At 41.6% G+C, this 19,373-nt stretch overlaps 1 protein-coding gene across 3 annotated transcripts; it reads left to right on the top strand.

The window, feature by feature from the left end:
* Positions 1-3,655: 3,655 nt before the first annotated feature.
* NFYB (nuclear transcription factor Y subunit beta) lies at positions 3,656-19,373 on the top strand. Of its 3 annotated transcripts, none has more exons than XM_036400994.2 (7): positions 3,656-3,786; positions 11,922-12,015; positions 12,499-12,629; positions 14,322-14,519; positions 16,269-16,350; positions 18,631-18,710; positions 18,932-19,373. In XM_036400994.2, exons 2-7 carry the CDS (start codon positions 11,922-11,924, stop codon positions 18,962-18,964), a joined length of 618 nt encoding a protein of 205 aa, XP_036256887.1. In that variant the 5' UTR covers positions 3,656-3,786; the 3' UTR covers positions 18,965-19,373. The 3 variants fall into 3 exon arrangements, with proteins under 3 accessions (XP_036256887.1, XP_036256886.1, XP_036256885.1); XM_036400993.2 differs by lacking the exon at positions 3,656-3,786 and adding an exon at positions 4,183-4,523; XM_036400992.2 differs by lacking the exon at positions 3,656-3,786 and adding an exon at positions 7,594-7,742.

The raw sequence follows: 19,373 nt of genomic DNA on the forward strand, positions 1-19,373 counted from the left end.
CTGAGCCATTCACAGTTCAGCTCAAGACAGGAAAATTATACTGCTACTAAATTAGCAGATGGGGAATTGAGGCACAATATTATTAAAATTCAGACTTTCACAGACATTTATGCATGTCTCAATTGAAAGCTGATGGCTTGGATTTACAGTAATTTCCCAAGGTCATACAAGAAGCATGCAATAGGCCTGGGAAATTGCATCCAAGCTTGCACTTCGCTCTTTGGACCATACTTCCTAAATGGGATGTAGTAATTTCAGAATTGCACCTTCCCAGCCCCCTCTTTGGTGGACACCAGTCTGCTGTGAATAAACACATCCTTTGGTACTTGTGGCATGAGCATCAAAGCTAGCTACTCTTCTGGATCTGCCTCTCAGGCGCACTGGCACAGTGCAGATGCTGTACATGTCTCCCCTTCAGAGCTGTGGGGATCACAAAGCACAAAGGCCACCTGAGCATACAGCTCCTTCCAAGTGTAGCAAAAATTTTACTGTTAAAGGAGGAACACTATCTAAAAGGAAGGCATGTCTAATTAGCAAAAGAATTTTTCAACACAACAGCAAGCTACTGGTCATTAGAAAAATAAAAATGTCTTGAACTTTTAAAATTCCACCTGGTTTCATCCCACTCTGACTTGGTTAATTACCTGTAACTAATTTCTTCTGGATTTCCACATTTCATCTTTTTCAGATAGCATTGCTTAGCTCTGTAGTTTCAAGCATCTTTTATTTAGGATCGTTGAATACAAATAAGAATTTTCCAACCGACAAAAACAAGGAAGACAATGAACATTAGAATGATCACTATGAAGTATGAATACCAGTTCCTGATGCCCCATGGAATTCACAGTTTGATGACAGACCTATTTCCAGTCTATTACACTAAGAATTTCACAGTTTTGAGAACTCTGGAGAAAGTTAGATGAACAACTCACCCACCCTACATCTAATGCTATTTCTACAAAAATCAGAATTTCTTATTTCAAGCGCTTATTTTCCCAAGTGTCAGAGTCCACAACACAAGTAAGGCACATTCTGGAACAAGCTGATATGTCTGTTCTGGTATAAAGAAACATACTTGCTCACCTTAGCTAACACCTACTAAGTAGAACAGAAAATATCCGAAGATTTTTATTTCCTCACTGAAAATTTTAGGCACAGAATGACAATTTCAGGAAGTAGATCACTGCCTTACAAAATATGGAGCTTGAGAATATACTTAGCATAGGAATAAAATAACAAACCAATCGAAGACTGAGTTACAAGTGTGTGATAAAAATTTTTACTAATGGAGGAGCACAAAATAAATGTGTGTGTGACAGGAATTGTTACTAATGGAGGAACACAAAATAAAATGTTTGTAAATGGAAATGCTATCTTGGATTCCCTGGCTCCAGCTGGCTGACAAGTTTAACCACTGAGTGCTGTTCTGTCACCAGTAACAGTGAACACTTGTTCCCATTATGCTGTCCTAAAGAAAAGTGCTGAGTAGAAGAGGTTAAGTAGTTTTTCTATCAACACAACATTGATAAATATCAGTACAAAAACCACAGGATAAAAAATATTTTCATTTCAAATTTGAAAAAAAATGCAGTAGAAAAATTTGAGGGCTGTGTTTTCAAGAAGATTCAAAACTAGAAACTAGCAGCTCAAAAAAAGGGCACTCCCTACTCTGTGCCCTGAAATCCTGCACACTGGTCAGCATTCGTCTTTCTAATCACTTGTGAAATTCTGGGTTGACATGACAAAATCCACCCAAAGATCTTAAGAGTGCACAGATTAATAGTGTATTGTCACAGCATTGTACTTAGTGAACACAAGCTATAAAATAGATAAAGGGGAAAATGCATCCCCTAAGGTCCCAAACTTAGTGAATATTCTTGCATTACTTAACATCTTCTGGGCATTTAAAAAGAAAAAAAATTACTAATTACTGCTCACAGTACCCATGAGGCAGCATTAAGCTGCATATAGCATTTGCAGTAAAAACCCATAGCCATGCAAAATTCTTCTTGCTTGATGTTTCAATTTAAACTCAAAACAATCCAAACACATGAACATTTGGAGTGAATTGAAATCTTTATGATATATCAAAGCACATGAAACTAATGTTGTTGTGTGAAACCATGTGGAAATGAGTTTGCTTTGTGTAAACCCCGGTACCAGAAGAGAGTTAGGAAAGGTGTGTACTGTATTTATCAGATATTAACCAGAAGAGGATGCTAGTAGAAGCTACTGTGAAATGTGAGTTTCATACTAGTTTAGTTAAAATACTTAAGACCTTAAAATAATGACGGTTATTAAGAATTGCACAAACCAAAAATATTCTTATTACCTCCATTGAGAGATTGCACACACACATGTTGGTGGCATATGTGTGGATTTGGCTGCTTTTTGGCCCTTTGTGATTCTAATTAATGGAGGGACTGGTGGATTATGAAGTGTTTCATACAAATGCTTCACAAGAGAGGTTTATAAATCTCAGTGGAGAAGTCAGTCCAACTAATATCTTCACTCAGCAGCCTGTATTTCTTCAAAACAAAGCCTAAAAGTGGAAGAAAAATGTTCTCTTTAAGCCCTGTATCACCAGGGGGAAAGGATCCTTTTTGGTTTCCAGTGAAATTTTACTTTTTTGGGAGGAAAGGGGAAAGTAATACACACCCACAGATCCCCTCACCCAAGGTTCTATTCCACCAAATGGTTGGTTGGACCTCGGTTCCGTGAGCCATCCCTCCTCTTTTTCAGGCTGCACAAAATGTAGGAAGTCACTGGGGAGATAACCTGTTCTTCTCTCAACTGGTAAATCTTGATGCAGGTGGAAGACAGATTAGAATAGATCTAAGGAATTCTCACAACAATGGTGCCTGCCTTGCTGACAACAGGGACCAGGCTGGTGAGGCAACAGGGGCGTGAGGCCAGGGACAAGGCCAGTGGGACACAGCTGGTCACTCTCCCCCAGCCCCCATCTCCCAGGACAACAAGGATGACTGGGGGACTGGAGCATCTCTTTTATGAGGAAAGGCTGGAGGAGCTGGGCCTGTTCAGCCTCAAGAAGAGATGACTGAGAGGGGAACTCATCAATGTCCATCAGTATCTGGAGGGACGGGGTCGCAGGATAAAGCCAGGCATTTTTGATGGTAACAAGCAAGTAGAACAAGTGACAATGGGCAGAAACTGATGCACAGAAAGCTCCACCTGAACATAAGGAAGACATCCTTTACTATGTGGGGACTACACACTGGAACAGGTAGCCCAGGGAGACTGCAGTCTCCCTCACTGCAGATATTTCAGAACTGCCTGGATGCAATCCTGTGCTTGTGCTCCAGGATAACCCTGCTTGAGCAGGGAGGTTGGACCAGCTGTCACACTGTGGTCCCTTCCAGCCTGACCCATTTGTGATTCTGTGAGACCGACGCCGCAGGACGAGCTGCCCCTGGTCAGAGGCCCCTCTATACAATCGCCAGCAGCAGCCCTGCGGGACCGAGCCCTGTGGCAGGGACAGCCCTCTGTGGCAGCCACGGCCGCCGCTGTGCCCCAGCCCCGCGCAGGGGGGGGCGAGATCGGCGCCCCCCGGCCCAGACGCTCCATAAAGGAGGCGGGCAGGGTCTGCCCGGCGGGAGGGGGCGTGCTGAGGGAAGAGCCGACACGAGTGGCGGGGAGGCGGCGCGGAGGGAGGGCAGCCCGGCTGCGGGAAGCGAGGCTCCGCGCTGGGACTGGTTCCTTCGCAGCCATTTTCCGTCCAACCAAACAGCCGATTTGCGGAGGGAGCCAACCAGGGCCGCACTGGAGGTTTGTGCCTGGCTCCGGCCAATGATTGGTAACCGGTTGCACTGCAGGCTCGAATGAAATGTCCGTCTCTCTCCCCGGGCCCCGGCGCTGCCGCCACGCCGCCGCCGCGGGCACCAGGAAGTGCGGGGCTGCCGCCCCGGGCCCCGCACCGGCCGCGCGTCGCTTTATGCGGCCGGGGCCGCGGGGCCGGGGAGCCGAGCGGGGTGGGTGGGTGGGCGGGCGGGGAGGGGAGCGGAACGGGCGGGCAAGCAGGGAGGGGGGTGTTGGCAGGGGCGGCGGGGCGGCTGCCCCCGCCGCTGTCCCGCTCTCTCCGCGGGGCCCTCCCCGCTACGGCTTCATTTTGCGGCCTAGGGCAGGGGCGGAGGCAGCAGGCGGAGCTGCCCCGCGGCCGGCCGATACCCCTCACCGCTGGCTGAGAAGCGGCGGGTACTCGCGGGGCGTGCGGCCTCCCGCCATCCCTCCGTCTCCGCGCCAGCCGCGCTCGCTGCGCCCCGGGGCCGCAGCTTTGTGGCAACCACGCCGCGCGGAGCGGGCTCGGCGCTCTTTTGTGTCCGCCCACCGAGCCCCCTCCCCTCGCCGCGGGAGCGAGGGGCCGTGACCCCCACCACGCCCACGGTCCCTAGCCGGGCCTTGAGCCGGGTAGCGGCGCTACAGCCGCTCCCGGTACCCCCCGCGCCGTTGTCGGGACCGAAATTTCTTGAAAGATTTGGCGGTATTTGCAGGATGAGGAGCATAGGGTGAGGCTCTGGGATGTGGTGCCAGTACCTGGCTGGCATTGCGGGCGGGAATGTGAGGCCTTGGTGTGCTGCACGGGGGCCCGGCAGAGGCGCCTGGCCGCCCCTGGGCAGGTGCGGGCAGCGCGGAAATCACAGCCAGGGTGATCAACAATAAAGTTGCTGATTAACTGAGGACTCGTCGTCTTGTCTATCGTGACCCCTTGTTTACAAAGGCACGAGTTACCTCTCGAACAGATGTGACCTGGGTACCAGGAAGGCTCAGAGGCCGTTGGTGTAAGTAGGAAGGTGTCGTCGTCGTCTCCGTCCCTCCCCGTCCCCTCCCTCCCCCCCGTGCCCCAGCGCTAACTGCGTTTGCATCATTGAAGGGCATGAAATCAGGAAATGGGATCGATCAGCTTGCAGTGGCGCAGAGGCAGCTGGGTGGCTGTCCTGTGACACACATGACAGATGGGAGAGAGACGGGACCCTGCCATTATATGTCTACATAACTTTTCGGTGTGTGGGAGGTGTTCTTGGGCATACCTACGTGTGTTAGCCACTGTGCTGCCTCCAGAAATTATGTAGTTGGTGATCCTGAAGAGTACTGTCGACGTATTGACAACAATCCTATAGACAATCATACTGGAAAACTACAAAAATTCATGTGTTCTAGTAATGTTTCTGCAGCTATGATATATATTCTGGAGTACAACAGCAGTAGAAAATCAGTTTTAGCTTTACCAATTTCTTTGAGGCTTAACCAAAAAGATGTGTTCTGAAAAGAGCTGTCAGGTAAAAGCTACCTAGTGTGGTTGGGTTGGTTTTGGGATGGCAAAATTAATGATAACAATGATCTGGACATTTTTAGGCAATGAGGAACACAGAAAGCTGTATTTCAGCCCATTCATCGGCTCTATTACATGTAATAACTTTTCCTTGGCAACTTGGTAGATGGCAGTTATTGTCAATGAAAGAAAAGAATTCAGCTTTCTCAAAAGCGGCTCTGGCAAAATGGTTGGAAAAAGGAAAATGGCAAGTGCCACTTTGGGCAGTATTCAGTGTCTGGCTTTAATTGGCTTGCAGGAATGGAGAAATGGTATCTATATATAATCATTAGCATACTGTTCCTAAACAATAAGCTAGTGGTTGCTTTCTTTTTTTCTTTGCTTATGTGGCCTGTGGCATGACAGTTGCAATGTAAAGGCAAGCTCCATCTCCAGTTCTCTAGGACACCCAAGATGGCTCGATCTGAACCTTTCTGAGGTCTGTGTGAGTTGCTTTTGCGCTATGCATTGAGCAGGTGGTTGTACACAGTCTTGGCTGTTGGGATTTACAGCTATGGCATTATATTGGGAGAAGTTAGAAGCACTGGGTATTACTCTTTAGACTTCAGGATTTGACCTCCACACAGTTCAAAGCTTAACTCTTATTTGTGGTAATAATTAGATGAAGGGAGGCAATGTTCAGAAATTGAATGAAAAGTAATGTTTAAGATAATGTCAAGATATGAAACATTAAACACTGAAACTTTGAAAGTCTGATACCTTCTTTTGTCAACATTTAAAAAAGATTTGCAAGGTTCTTCCTTTAGTGCTTTCAAATATATGTCTAATGGTGCTCCACCTTTAAAATTTTGCTTAGAAAGAAACTTGACTTAGTACAGAGTTTTGCAGTAGTGTTTTGAAGAAACTTAGTATTTGGAAATTGATGTTTTAGTGTCAGGATGCTTGTAAAAAGAGCAAAACATTACTATATATATGCATACTAAACAATATGGGTAAATAACATTGGTAGAATAAAAGCAAGTGTCAGCAAATTCAAGAGTTTTGGCCAAAAAATAGTCTGGTCTGAAGCTAGTTCAGTCTGGTCTGAACTAGTTTTGTAAAACTCTTACTTGCCCTGTTGCTTTAGAGGAAAAAAGCTGCTTGGCATACTTGAGTTACTACCTCAACAAAGGAAAAATTACCTACTTATAAATGTTATCAAACTTCTAAAAGGAAAAAGACAGGATTTATGGATTGCTGCTTTAATAAACAGATAAGCTTAGTTTTTTACAAAAAAATATTAGAAAAGTATCAAAAATTTACTATTGAAAGGTAATACGGGGATTTCCGTCAGGTTGCTGAAGGAAGGAGGTGCTGGTGTGTTCAGCACTGCTTTCTTTTTCCAGCTTCTGCAAAAGCAATTAAACTGCCTCCATTCCTCTGCTCATCTTGTTTATTTTCTCCTCCAGCTTCTCTCTTCTACTGCCAAAAAAGAGAAAGTGTGGAAACTCGATTTCTCCTGCTTGCTCTGTATCACTGACCCTCTCCTTCTTGATGTGAAAATGCATGAGGTTTTAGTCCAGCCATATATATTGGAGCTAACAGTGCTTGTGGATATTAGCCAGCCTGGGAAGGAGTCACCAGCTTCTCTAGCAGAGCTGGATCCATGTGATGGGGGCCTGTGGTCAGTGGCACTGGAGCTTTTAAGATAAGACATAAAGTTGATAGACTGTTACATGGAGTGGGAAGGTGTAAAGGTGGCAATACCCTCTTTGGATTTCATAAGAGAATGTTTCCTCCCCATGGGCTAGGGGAAGGATTCTGGTACAGCCCAGATGCTAATGAGCTTTGGTGACACTGTAGTCCTCTCAGCATCAATCTGCTTTTCTCAGTGTTGCTCTGCTGTGGGGGGAAACACTGAATGTAAGGGATTAGAGAAGTCTGAGACGGAGAGAGAATGCAGCATCTGGTTTTGTTCTATGTGCAAAGGCATTTAGCATTATATTTTTATGTGTCTGCTGAAACAGTGTCCTGTGAATGCATTCACCAGTTGGTATTTCTTAAATATCTGCAGGTGGGAATTCAGTGGGAAATTAGGATCCCCAGAAGTCACTGAAAAATAAAAGGAAATTAAAGGTGCATTTTTAATGGAAAAATCTTTCTGCTTAACAGGCAAGGGTGCAGAAAGCTCAAATAAAACTTTGTGTTTCTGCTGTTATTAACTGATTCACAGCTTTACATCTCTTGTGACAAAGTGTGGCAAAATGAATGATGTGGTTACTACCTACAGCTTTAGTTATTGTTTCTGTCCTGCTTCTTTGGCAGACATGACTGCATGGAATCTGTACCAAGTGCTTCAGTTCATCGCATATCATTTTCCACTGCCCCTCTCATAGGGTAACAGTTTTGGGAGACGGTGGATAAATACCACATGAAATCACAAGAGGCCTTTGGTTTCCCTTCAAGAGGGCAGTTTGTAAGTCATTGCCATATAACTTCCTCGTTGTGAAAACAAAAATCATGTTTCTTCAAATTTCTTTTTTCTTCTTTGTTTTTCCTTTTATACTGATCTAAGTTTTAGTCCCTTCTTCTCAGTGCTAGCAGGCTTGGGTTTGTATTCTTCTTTAGTTATAATTTAGCTGAGCCACTGATATTGACTGCACTCATAAGGGAGCTTATAAGATTAAACAGGATGCAAGATTTACTTTGAGATACTGATGTTTTATTAGTTTAGTACAGACATATTATAGGAACGGTCTGAGTTATGAGCAGCTGACAGGAGCAAATTTTTTTTAAGCATCCTCAAGAATATTTATAACAAATGTCAGTGTAGACCTGTGTGTTCATTCATGTGCATCTTATCACTGAACCTTCTTTGATGCTCTTGAAATTTTCTCTTATAACATATTTCTTTGGTTGATTTCCATGCATCAAGTAGTTTATATATCCTTAGTAATATTCTTTTATTATTAGAGAGAGAAAAAACAAACAGAAAACCATTAACAGAAAGCATTGTGCTGCTGCTCTGTATTCAGATTTTAATTTTGCGGTGTAGTGCTGAATGTTTATGTCCTGTACTTGTTTACTCTCCCTGGTTATTGATAAAATCAGATAGTGGCATGGTCATTTTAGAGACTGACATGTCACTTCTGATGTGCTTAGCTCTCAGTCTTTATTCAGTCCATGTGTATCCATGGAGGAGCTTCAGTGTCTTCCTAGCACTGGAAACTGAGGATAATGTACAACCTGTAGTAATTGCTTCCTGCAGCTATGCACTGCACTTGCTGCTGGAGGACTGAGGTGTTGGAAGCCCTCCCTCGTGCAATTTGGCAGCCACACAGAGGTAGGAGATGCTCTTGTATTAAGAAGCACTGCAATGTTTGCAGGCTGAAACTGCCATGCAAATGTGATGTATAATCTGCAAATGGCTACTTCTCCTTAAAGCAAGTTGTAACAATTTGGCAATCTAAAGCAAAATCTGAGAGGAAAATTCTTGCCCACCTGAACCTTTTAGGATTAGATCTCCCAGGATTTTGCCTGTTCTAGCATCTACTTCCATCTAAAGTAGCAGATCTTCCTACTAAATGGGCCAATATAAGAACTGTTGGCCTTTTTAGTCTCCTAGTGACTGCAGTTAGTGTAGGCGAGGTGTTGTTTCTATGCTATATTGCACTGCTGCCTTTTCCAGAGCAACTTCACGGACACAGAATTTAGTTTGTGTCATGGTTTTGGAGGTGTTTTATTGGTTGTTTGGGGTTTTTGTTTGTTTGTTTAAAGGAGGGGGATTAATTAGCAACAGTGTAGGGAGAAGATTGTTTTCTCATTTTCTGAACATTGCTGTATGTGTTACAGAACTTGTCCTGAGCTTGACAATCAGATAGTGTGGGGATTGACTGGAGTTTTGAACATCTGAAATTAAAACTGTAATGTGTGAGCATATAACTGTTTGTTATGAGATGGCCGGGATAGCTGTGGCCACATTTTCCTGCAAGGTCGTGTTTGTCATCCATCGGGCACAAAGAAATACTTGTAGAGTGACTTGGATGGCACATTAATTACAGTTGCTATATTCAGATGCCTGGATCTAGATTTGAATTGAATGACAACTCTGGCTGAAATTCTTCCATCAACTTACTTCGATTGAAGTAATGTGCTGAGATCCCCTCCTTCCCTCATGGTATGGTCAGCTGGAGGAGGCATGTGGGGCAGCTGGGCCAGCTCTGTCTGTGGTGGCCTTCAAGATGTGGCTGGAAAAAACTTTGAGTGCTCTGCTCTGAGCTCGGAGCTGACCCTGCTTTTAGCAGGGGCTGGAGTAGAGACCTCCCACAGCCACTTCCAACATGAATTATCCTGTGGGCCTGGATCAGGACCTGGTTATGCTAAGCATTATGCAGAAGGGTGTTAGTGCTGTCCCTAATCTCCTGTCCCAAGGTTGTCCTGGCAGCTAAAAATCTTTCTTCAAGTAATACCAACAGAAGTAATTTCAGTTGATGTTAAGCTGTCAGTACCTCTTTTCTTTATCTGAGTCAGATCTGTCTTTTTCTGTTGCAAGCCGTTTCCTGTCAATTTTGCTAATCACTATTTTAGATTCATAGTGCTGATAAATGTCCACACAAATGCCCAATAATTATGAAATAATACATCCTGTAAGTAGATCTGGAAATATGTGCACAGAAAAAAATAGAAGCAAAGGTATTACCTTGAGGATGCATTAGTTTAATATGACCAAAATGTCTGTAGATGCAGCACAGGTTTGAAAGAGATTCAAGCAGGAATTGTCTTTTGAAAGCAAGCTGGGCTAATGAAAGTAAGATGATTTCTTAGTGTTGCTGGGTCTTGGCAATAAAGATTCAGATGGAGTAGCCTGCAGGAGAGGTGAGCAGAAACCAGTTAGTTATCACATCATGGCAGAAATTTGAAGAATATTGCAACCCAGGAGGAAGGAAATAATTTAGAAGAAATGTTTCACAGAAGATTGAAAAAAGAGAGGGAAAGAAAGATCAAGGTATTAAAAATACCTTGTATTGGGGCTGGTAAAGATTGAGATCCTAAATTAAATTCCATCAGGGATCAGAGAGCCAAAACTGCGAAGACTACCAGAAAACTAACATAATTTTGGAGGTAGCTTTTGGGATTTACCAGACTGCAATTTTAATTCTTTCAAAGTGCAGAAGGGAGAGGGAGGCACAATTCTCTTAATGATGTGTGATGTCAGTTTTGGTGATAATGACATGCAGGATTGTGATATCCTTGCATTGTCATTACAGTAAGCTGAGAAAGCAAACTGCAGACCCTTTGGGAGATTGAAAAGCAAAGTTAAATCTCCCAACAAAGAATCTGCAAAATGTGGATAAAGTGAATTTATGTTAAGGTTGGCACATGGAAGGTTAATGCCCAAAATACTGCCCTTCCTTTGGGTAGAGCTACTGTGTAAGAAGTGAAGCTTCTTTTGCTTTGCAAAAACCCAGCAAAAGGGACCTGAAATTCTTTATAGAAGTGTGTGTAATATTCTGTTCAATGAAGAAGAGCTGGAATAGTCTTTTTCTCTTGAACAGCTCCTAAGGCTCTGTCCAGCTATTGTTGGAATGTGAGCAGCGCTCGCATTATTTGTGCATTTCTGGCCAAATGTAACACCAGACATTACTGGAAGGTTTCAAAGTGAAACTCAGCCCTGTGGCCACAAGCAAAGTGCAGATTAGCGAGAGGTTAAATGCTCATATTTCTGGGTAGATGTAAAAAAATCACAACATTGCTTCTCCCTCTCTCCCTCCCTTCTCTCCCTCTTCATGGATATGCAAAAAAGTGAGCTCTGTGGTCTCACTGACAACAACCATGAGATCCTTCAAAGACACCAAGGTACCCACACAGTGGGTGTGGGGTCAATGAGTGAAGTCAGCTGGGCTCTGTCTCTCCAGGGGCCATGTGTGTAGCTTGTCAGTAAGAAGGAGGGAAGCACAGGCTCTTTTGGCTTCCCTTTTTCTCCTGGCATTTAAGCTACCTATTAAACTGTGACTGCCCCCATCTCCAAACCCTCATGAAGAAGTCTTCTTGTTGGCCACCACATCAGAACCATGAGAGAAGAGCACCAAAGGATGCCCAGAGAGTGAGGCAGGGCAGGACCAGGGAATGCTAAAATGTGACTCAGAAAGCACATAGGAGTAACTGGTGTCTCAGGGAGGATGAGGATGCAGAGCTGGTCCCGCGGTCTGGCTAGAAGTTTGTCAGTGGGCTTGACAAACCAACACGAAGAGTAAAGGTGAGTGAAGGATGCATTCTGTGTAGGAACTAATAGGTAAAGCATTCAGTGAACAGGGGCTGGTGTAGGTTTTGAGGGTTGTTCAAGACACCTTGCACATTCTGGTCAGACTTTCACAGGAGCTATGTGCTACATAAACCAAATGATTCTGTCATGGCCTGTGCCTCTGGCCGAGTTTTTTGAAAAGCCTCACAAAACAGTTGAACTATTTCCACACAAAACAGTTGAACTATTTCCACTGTCAGTACAACTCATTAATGACAGTGGGGATGCAATAGCAAATAGCAAAATATTTATGCTTTGTATAAAGTGATCTCATAGTTTGTGCTGGGTTTGAGTAATAGCTGTACTTAGTGATGTAACAATCGCACCTGAAAGGTTTCCTTCTTCTGGTTGTAGATGGATGGTGACAGCTCCACAACAGATGCGTCTCAGTTAGGAATTGCTGGAGATTACATTGGTGGCAGTCACTATGTCATACAACCTCACGATGGTAAGAAGTGAGAGAGCAAATGCTACTATTTCTCTGCATATGTGTGTATACATAAATTTTCTTCCAGTTCTTATATCATTCTCTGCTATCTTTTCTCAGGCTAAGAATTTGCCATTGATTTTGTAATGCCTCACTGTATAAAGCATTTTCTACAATCTGAAGGGGGGAGTTGGATTTTTTGATGTTGGTACAGAGACTTTAGGGGGATTTCAAAAAAAATTATGTTATAGGAAGCAGTTTGTATTTTGGCATGGCATTAATAATGGTTGTTGATCAGCAGCCATGTACACTTCTGTGCATAATGTGATTAAATGCTATCTTTATAAAGGTACCCTGATGTTGCATCTATTTTTAAAATTATTTCTATGATGTTAACACATTGTGTTTTCAAAGGTCTTCATCCTTCAGTATAAGATTTTAAACTGAATTATTGCCTGTTGTCTATCAAATATAATTTCTGTTAACTTTTCTTCATTTCATTAGACACAGAAGACAGCATGAATGATCATGAAGATACAAATGGTTCAAAAGAGAGTTTCAGAGAACAAGATATATATCTTCCAATTGCAAATGTGGCAAGGATAATGAAAAATGCCATACCCCAAACAGGAAAGGTAATACTGTTGTCTGGTAAAGACAGTGTGTTAATGAGTTTTACTCCTTCCTCTCAGTGAACTTGAGCTGATTAGAACAACATATTTTTCCGAGTGATGCTGGTTTATTGAAGAAAAGCGTTAAAAAAGGAAAGCGAAAAAAGCCCCAGGAGCAGGAAGTGATTGAGACCAAGCCAATCACTAAGAATATTTTCTATGCAATTCTCCTGAGAGATTTAGTCTGCTTTCATTGAGGTGCACAAGATTTGGAATAAGTGAATAATTTTGGCTGAAATAGAAATTCAGTGCTCATCCTGAAGGGAAGAGAATGGTTAGCCTTCCATCGCCCGAATATTTGCATACCCAAATGCCAAAGTGACATAAGAAGTCTGCTTTATATCATGGAGCAGATAAGGCTAGATATTGAGAGCCTTGTTTATTTCTTACTTCTAAGAATAGATTTTTTAATCCATTCTGCTGAGCTGATGATTGTATAAGTACTTCATCATTCTACTGGTTTATCTTAAATCTTTGCAGGGCTCCTATGATTTGCTGTTTCTCTATTGTATTCCAATACAATTCCAGCCACAGTAACATTTCCTCCAGCTAAAACTGATCTCTTTGGAGATCACTCTAAATAGAAGCAAGACATAATTTACTCGCATCTGCTTGTATTTTCATAGTGTTCAGGGCTTTCTGGAGATCTGGATGTTACATTTATAACTTTGCTGTGAAAAACTGTACCCTAGTTCATATTGTCATAAATTTTTAGTGATCAAGATGAGATTTTTCTTTAGAATTTAGCATATGGGATGTGGAGCTATCTTGAAAAATAAGGATGGTTTTTTGTAAAAAACTGCAATGGAAGCTGCTGACTGATGACTTCTGAAAATCTCACCCTACATGTCTGAAAATATCGGAGGAGCTAGTGAAGACTCTGCACACAGTTACTGCTTCAATTTTTTAGGTTCTTTTCATGTGAAGAATCTTAATTATTATAATCTTCTTATTGATTCTTGTCAGCTTCCCCCCGAGTAATCATGAGTAATACTTGCTGTAATTTTAAGTCAGGTAAATTACTTTTGTCCAGCTGAAAACTGTAATCAAATTTACTTACTTCATTCTTGCCAGGGGCATATGTTGCTTCATTTGAATTCTCATTTGGTAAATTTATACCAGAGCATACATATATATATATATATATATATATTTGGTAAATTTATAATAAAGCATTAGAAAGGCTTGCTGCTACATGTATATTCTAGTCCTTGAATCTAGGCAGGATAAAAATACTTGTCAGTGCTGAATTTGTGGGAATGTGATGGACTGAGGTTGGAGCTACCAGGTGTCTTAATAAGAAGAGGAAGTGGGCTGTGACATTGTGATGAACAGGTTTGAAGAGACACAGGTAAGCAAAGCAAGAAGCATCTGGGTGTAAGAGCTTGTATAGAACTTAGGACTTCAGGAGATCCTGGCAGTTGGCTGTGCTGCTTGAAATAGTAAAACATGGGTAAAATCACATTGCAGCTGGTCTTATGTAGAGGAGTGAGGACATCCAGTGGTTTGCTGTGCAGGTGTTGCCTAAATGGGTATTATCATTGGGCTTTGGGATGTTTCCTCTATTATCTGATGTACTCTTTGGGAGGTTAGTGGTGAGTTTTTTAAAGTCTTCTGTCTTTATTAATAATTTTATAATACTTTTTTCCTTACTAGATTGCTAAGGATGCAAAGGAATGTGTACAAGAGTGTGTAAGTGAATTCATCAGCTTTATAACATCAGAAGCAAGTGAGAGGTGTCACCAAGAGAAAAGAAAGACCATCAATGGAGAGGATATTCTCTTTGCCATGTCTACCTTGGGGTTTGATAGCTATGTTGAACCTTTGAAGTTATACCTTCAAAAATTCAGAGAGGTTGGTATATATGGGTATTTGCTCATTTATTTAACCTGGTTGCATTTATCCTTAGCTCTCTGTTGTTGTAACTGTACAATGGCTAACTTGCACAGTATCTCACAGCTCTTGGTTAGGGAGTAATGTAATGTTTAAAAGCATTCCAGAGGACTCTTGACTCCCAGAGGATGTCAACAGAAAAAGGAGGAAGTAAGCATTTTGATTAGACTTGCTGATTCAGAGTACTTAAAGCTTTCAACTGAATAAATTCTCTAATACATTTGTGGTAGTAAATTGCTCTGCTCTTTAAGGTGCCTATTAAGAATGTTTAATTTGATCTTTGGGTTCAGTCAGTATGTACTGACTGCATCCTCTGAGGAACTGGCCTAACGCCTATTATTTGTCTGGACTTCAGGTCTGCAAAAGAAAAAAGCTGTTTTCTCATTTTGGAATAATGATTCACATGGAAAACTATCTGCTTCAATGGGGTTTTTTAAATTATTATTTTAGCCTGTCCCTCAGTTTGCTTTTGATATGCAGTACATGCTAGATATGTGATCCAAACAGTTAATTTAATTTATCCCTACTGTAGCAGAAAGTGACTTTATTCCTTTCAGCAGTTTAGACCTTTTTGAAAAAAGGAAGTTGCTTCTGCTTGGGTTTTTTTTCTCTGGTCTGCCTCCTCCTGTCTAAATTGCCAGACCAGTAGATAAGGATGCTCTTCTGAGTTTCTTTGTTTTGTAAACCAAAGATTTTTTTAGTTCAGACTTGCTAACCATATTTGTTTTGCTGACAGCACTTGAAGCTTCCCTTTCCCAGAAGGTCATTTGCTGAATAACTGAGTAACAGGAGGTGTAATGTAAAGTTGGAGTAGTGCTGTGTGCTTTTTCCAGTTCTGTGTAGCAGTTGCACATGCTGTGATAGGGCTGTATGTGCTTTTAAAAAGGGAAGTATTGCCTAACTAGTTCCAGTTCTTACCGAATAAGTCTGAAGTGGGTCTGTGATACTTTCATTCTTAATTGATCATTTTTGCAGATTATAGATACTGTGATAGCAGAGTAGTTAGACTGGGTTTTAATTGCATGGATGGGTTAAACAGCTTTGCTCATCAGTTTTAAATCTCCCTTCCAGCAAGGTTATCTTCAGGGTGAAATACTTCAGTTTTGTAATTGAGTATTTTGTCTGCAGCAAGCAGTTGCAGAGAATCTTTTTTTATGCCCACATTATTTTTCTAGACATTCTTATGTAACAGCATAGAGCATCAAACTTCAAACTTGTAAAACTGCATGCAGATGACTTAGGGCCTTGGCTTTCTATGCTGATATCCTTTCTGGCTGTAGTCCTTGATGTGGGAGAAGAAATTCCACATCTTGATTTTAAATGTCAGCTCTTAGTTTATGGTGATGGTGCTTGTGTGTGGTTGGTAAGCAAATGTTGCACATTCTTGGTAGGTGAGAATCTGTGATTTCTTGTAAATTCTCCTTCTGGATTACCACAGATTTTGAACTTTCTGCAGAAGGTGAAAAGCCATTTTTTAAAACCACACAGTCCTAGTTTCACAAGTTTTTGTTTCAGGAGTATGGTTAAGATGAAAAACACTCACGTAATATGCACACTCTCAAATCCCATAGAGTTTTACAATTCTTGGGATTTCAAGCTCCAGCTGTTGCACTGTGACTCTTCTGCAAGTTTCAAACCTTGGCTAGAGTTCCTGGGGCTTTGAAAAAATCTGAAGCTTTTTTCTGCTTTTTTTGTGCTCTCTCTTCTTAGGCAATGAAAGGAGAAAAGGGAATTGGGGGAACAGTTACAACTGCAGATGGTCTAAGTGAGGAGCTCACAGAAGAAGCATTTAGTGAGTAGTACTTTTTAATTTATTATGTTCTTACTACAGCTTTTGTAAATACAGCACTTCTGGCAGCATTCTTACTTGAGGAATATATCCTGGACTAGTAATAGCTCATGTTAATTGTGAAAAATTTATAAATGCATATATTAGTCCTTGTATACACTTAAACACAGGTTGTAATGAAAGGTGCAAGCAGTTTTTTTCCTTTTCCCCCAGTAGCTACATATTTAGGCCCCATCCATTCTACTTGCAAGACTCTTGGGGGAAAAAAGTAAAACTGACTTGAGGAGCTCATCTTTGAGAAATGAGGCAGAGAAGAAAATCATCTTTGTCTAATTCTAAAGATCTTAATATTTCTTACATTCAAAAGAATGCACAGATTGGCAGCTAGAAGGTGTGGGGTGTAGCATTCAATGTAATTTTCTTCCTTTTACTGTGGATTAAAGCCTGACAGTTTTTTGGAATTTACACTGATTTTGTTTGTGCTGATTCTTGCATGTAGTCTCCACCTTAGCTTTTAAATGTTATGGGCTGGTAATGTTGAACCTGATAGAAGACGAATTAGAAAGGACAGCTCTAGTCCTATCTACTGACAAGCTTTAGGTTTTTAAGTATGTGATAAAATCACTGGTAAACCACCAAACTAGCAAAAATTCAAAGCCTGAGGGCTAAAATGACCTATTCAGGATTGGAAATACACTTCGCTCTCAGTTTGACTTTGGCTGCATAAAACAATGCAGTCTTGTTGGGTCTCTTCTAGCCTGGAAGAGGAGCTTATAAAACTGGCTGGAAATTAAGAATCTAAATCTAAATATTGCAAGGGTCCCTTCTAATATTTAGATTTAGATTCTTAACTTCCAGACCTAGGAGACTCAGAGTGCTCTATGAAAAAACTTTAGGTTGCTGTGACTTGAAAAGAGCAACTTTAGAAATGTCCTGGCAGGATTAAGGATGCAAAGGAGCTGTTGCAGTATTAAAGAAAAGTAAAAAAAAAATTATGTTAAATAACTGATCATGTCAAGTGCTGCAGGTTTTTCCCTTCACAGGGGCAGCTATAGCTCTGTCTGGAATGAATGATGGTGTCACTGCAGCAGTAGCAGTGATAGCTGTGCTTCTGTGGCATAACCCTCAGCTCTTTGTGGTGGCCTCATGCCAGGGCCAGGTCGGGGTCTCTCCATTAAGCTGTGTTGGATGTGGAATGTGCATATTGAAGGGCAGTAAATTTTGGACCTGCCAGAGCCACTCTCACTAATCTTCATGCATCTCTCAGCCTGAAACTGAAGCAATTGAAATTTTGTTCAATGAAAGAGGAAGGAAAAAAAATAAAAACAACCCCAACCAACTAACCAAAAATCTAATTACAAAACCCTCAAACATCAGCTTTCAAATGAAAACTGTTAGGATTATGCCGTGCTTTCAGAATTTTGTATTGGTTATACATCTTGTTTATATTTAGTAACAACATGAACAAAACCTTATTATTTGTGTCCTAGGGGAAAATGTGCTAGAGTGACAACCTACAGTATAAATCATTGTGCTGCTTTGCTTTCAAATAGGAGTTGTAAGGCATCTACTCTGAGCGCGAGAGCTCAACATACATGTTTGTGAAGGTCTACCTAGGAGCATCACTCCCTGTGTTTTCTCTTGGTATCTCAGAAGTACTTTTTACTCTTTTTGTTGGCCTCCTCTTTCCTGTGTGAAATCAGAGCTCTTCTGTGTGCCCTGAAGGACGTGCTGAAGTCCACCACTACAATGTCAGGCTCTAGCAGTGCCTTTTATTTTTGTCATTGCCTGTTCCTGTTCCTCTCTTCTGCCTTCCATGGAGCTGTATTATGGAGTCCCTGATGGATCCCAATTTATAAAGCAGCACAATGATTTAATTGAGTTCCTCCCCCATGGCTATGCTCAAGTGCTAACTTTGTGTTTAAACAAAGCCAACTGAATTCTTCAGGCTTGTTGGGATACTGAGCACTGGAGATGGCCTTTTCAGTGGCCAGGGTGGTGAGCTCCACTCCATTTGCCTGTGTGCAGGTTTGGACATTCTGCTTACTCTCAGAACAAAATCAAGTTGGATTTTATGTATTTCTTCTGAATGGGAATAAACTTGTTCACCTGTAACACTTGGTAACAAGTGTGAATTTACCAGTGTAGGATGGTAACTCAGGAGATTAATGGCTCTGTAGACCTGGAGTGGACCACAATTATTTAATGGTGACAGACACATCAAATAAGGCTCTGTATATCAAGCATTCCTGCCTAATGTTTTTAAAATGCTCTTTCTTTCAGCTAACCAGTTGCCAGCAGGCTTAATAACCACAGATGGCCAACAGCAGAATGTTATGGTCTACACAACATCATATCAACAGGTATGATCCTGTATCTTGTCCCCTACTCTCCCTTCTGCTGCTAAAATCCAAACACTCGTTCAGCTGCTCTGTTCTGAAAGATGAGAATTAATTTTATATAGTCCTTTGGTGGTGGCTGTCATGCCATTCCAACACTGAGAATTCATGGCTGCTTGCTGTGAACTGCTCTGCAGCTTCAGAAAATGTGCAGTGGAATGTAAGCTTGCATTTTCTTTCTCTAGATCTCTGGTGTTCAACAAATTCAGTTCTCATGATTTTGAAGAAAATTTTCCATCTGGGAACATGAGACGGAAAACCTGTGCAACTCTAACGAAGAGGCAGTTTTAATGACTGGTGAAGAGATTTATCTCTTTGTATATTAAATAGCTGTAATGTAGCTACCAGAAGCTTGACTAATTGAGGTGTGAGTTCTGACTCAAATCTTTTTCATGATGATTTTAAAGAAATAATTGGATTTTAAAGGTATTAAAGTATTTTTGTTTTGTACAAGAGTTTGTTGCTCTGTATAACTCCTGTATGCATTGTATATTGCAATTTATTACTGTCAGAGATTTGTAGACAGTTTCTTATTTTCATATTGAATCATGTTACTTTTGTAATTCAGGTAAACAGCTGGGTTAATTCATGCTTACCCTTTGAATAAAATTGTAAGGGTAAAGTTCA

The sequence above is a fragment of the Molothrus ater genome, chromosome 5, assembly GCF_012460135.2.
Source record: "Molothrus ater isolate BHLD 08-10-18 breed brown headed cowbird chromosome 5, BPBGC_Mater_1.1, whole genome shotgun sequence".
In the NCBI taxonomy this organism is placed as follows: Eukaryota; Metazoa; Chordata; class Aves; order Passeriformes; family Icteridae; genus Molothrus; species Molothrus ater.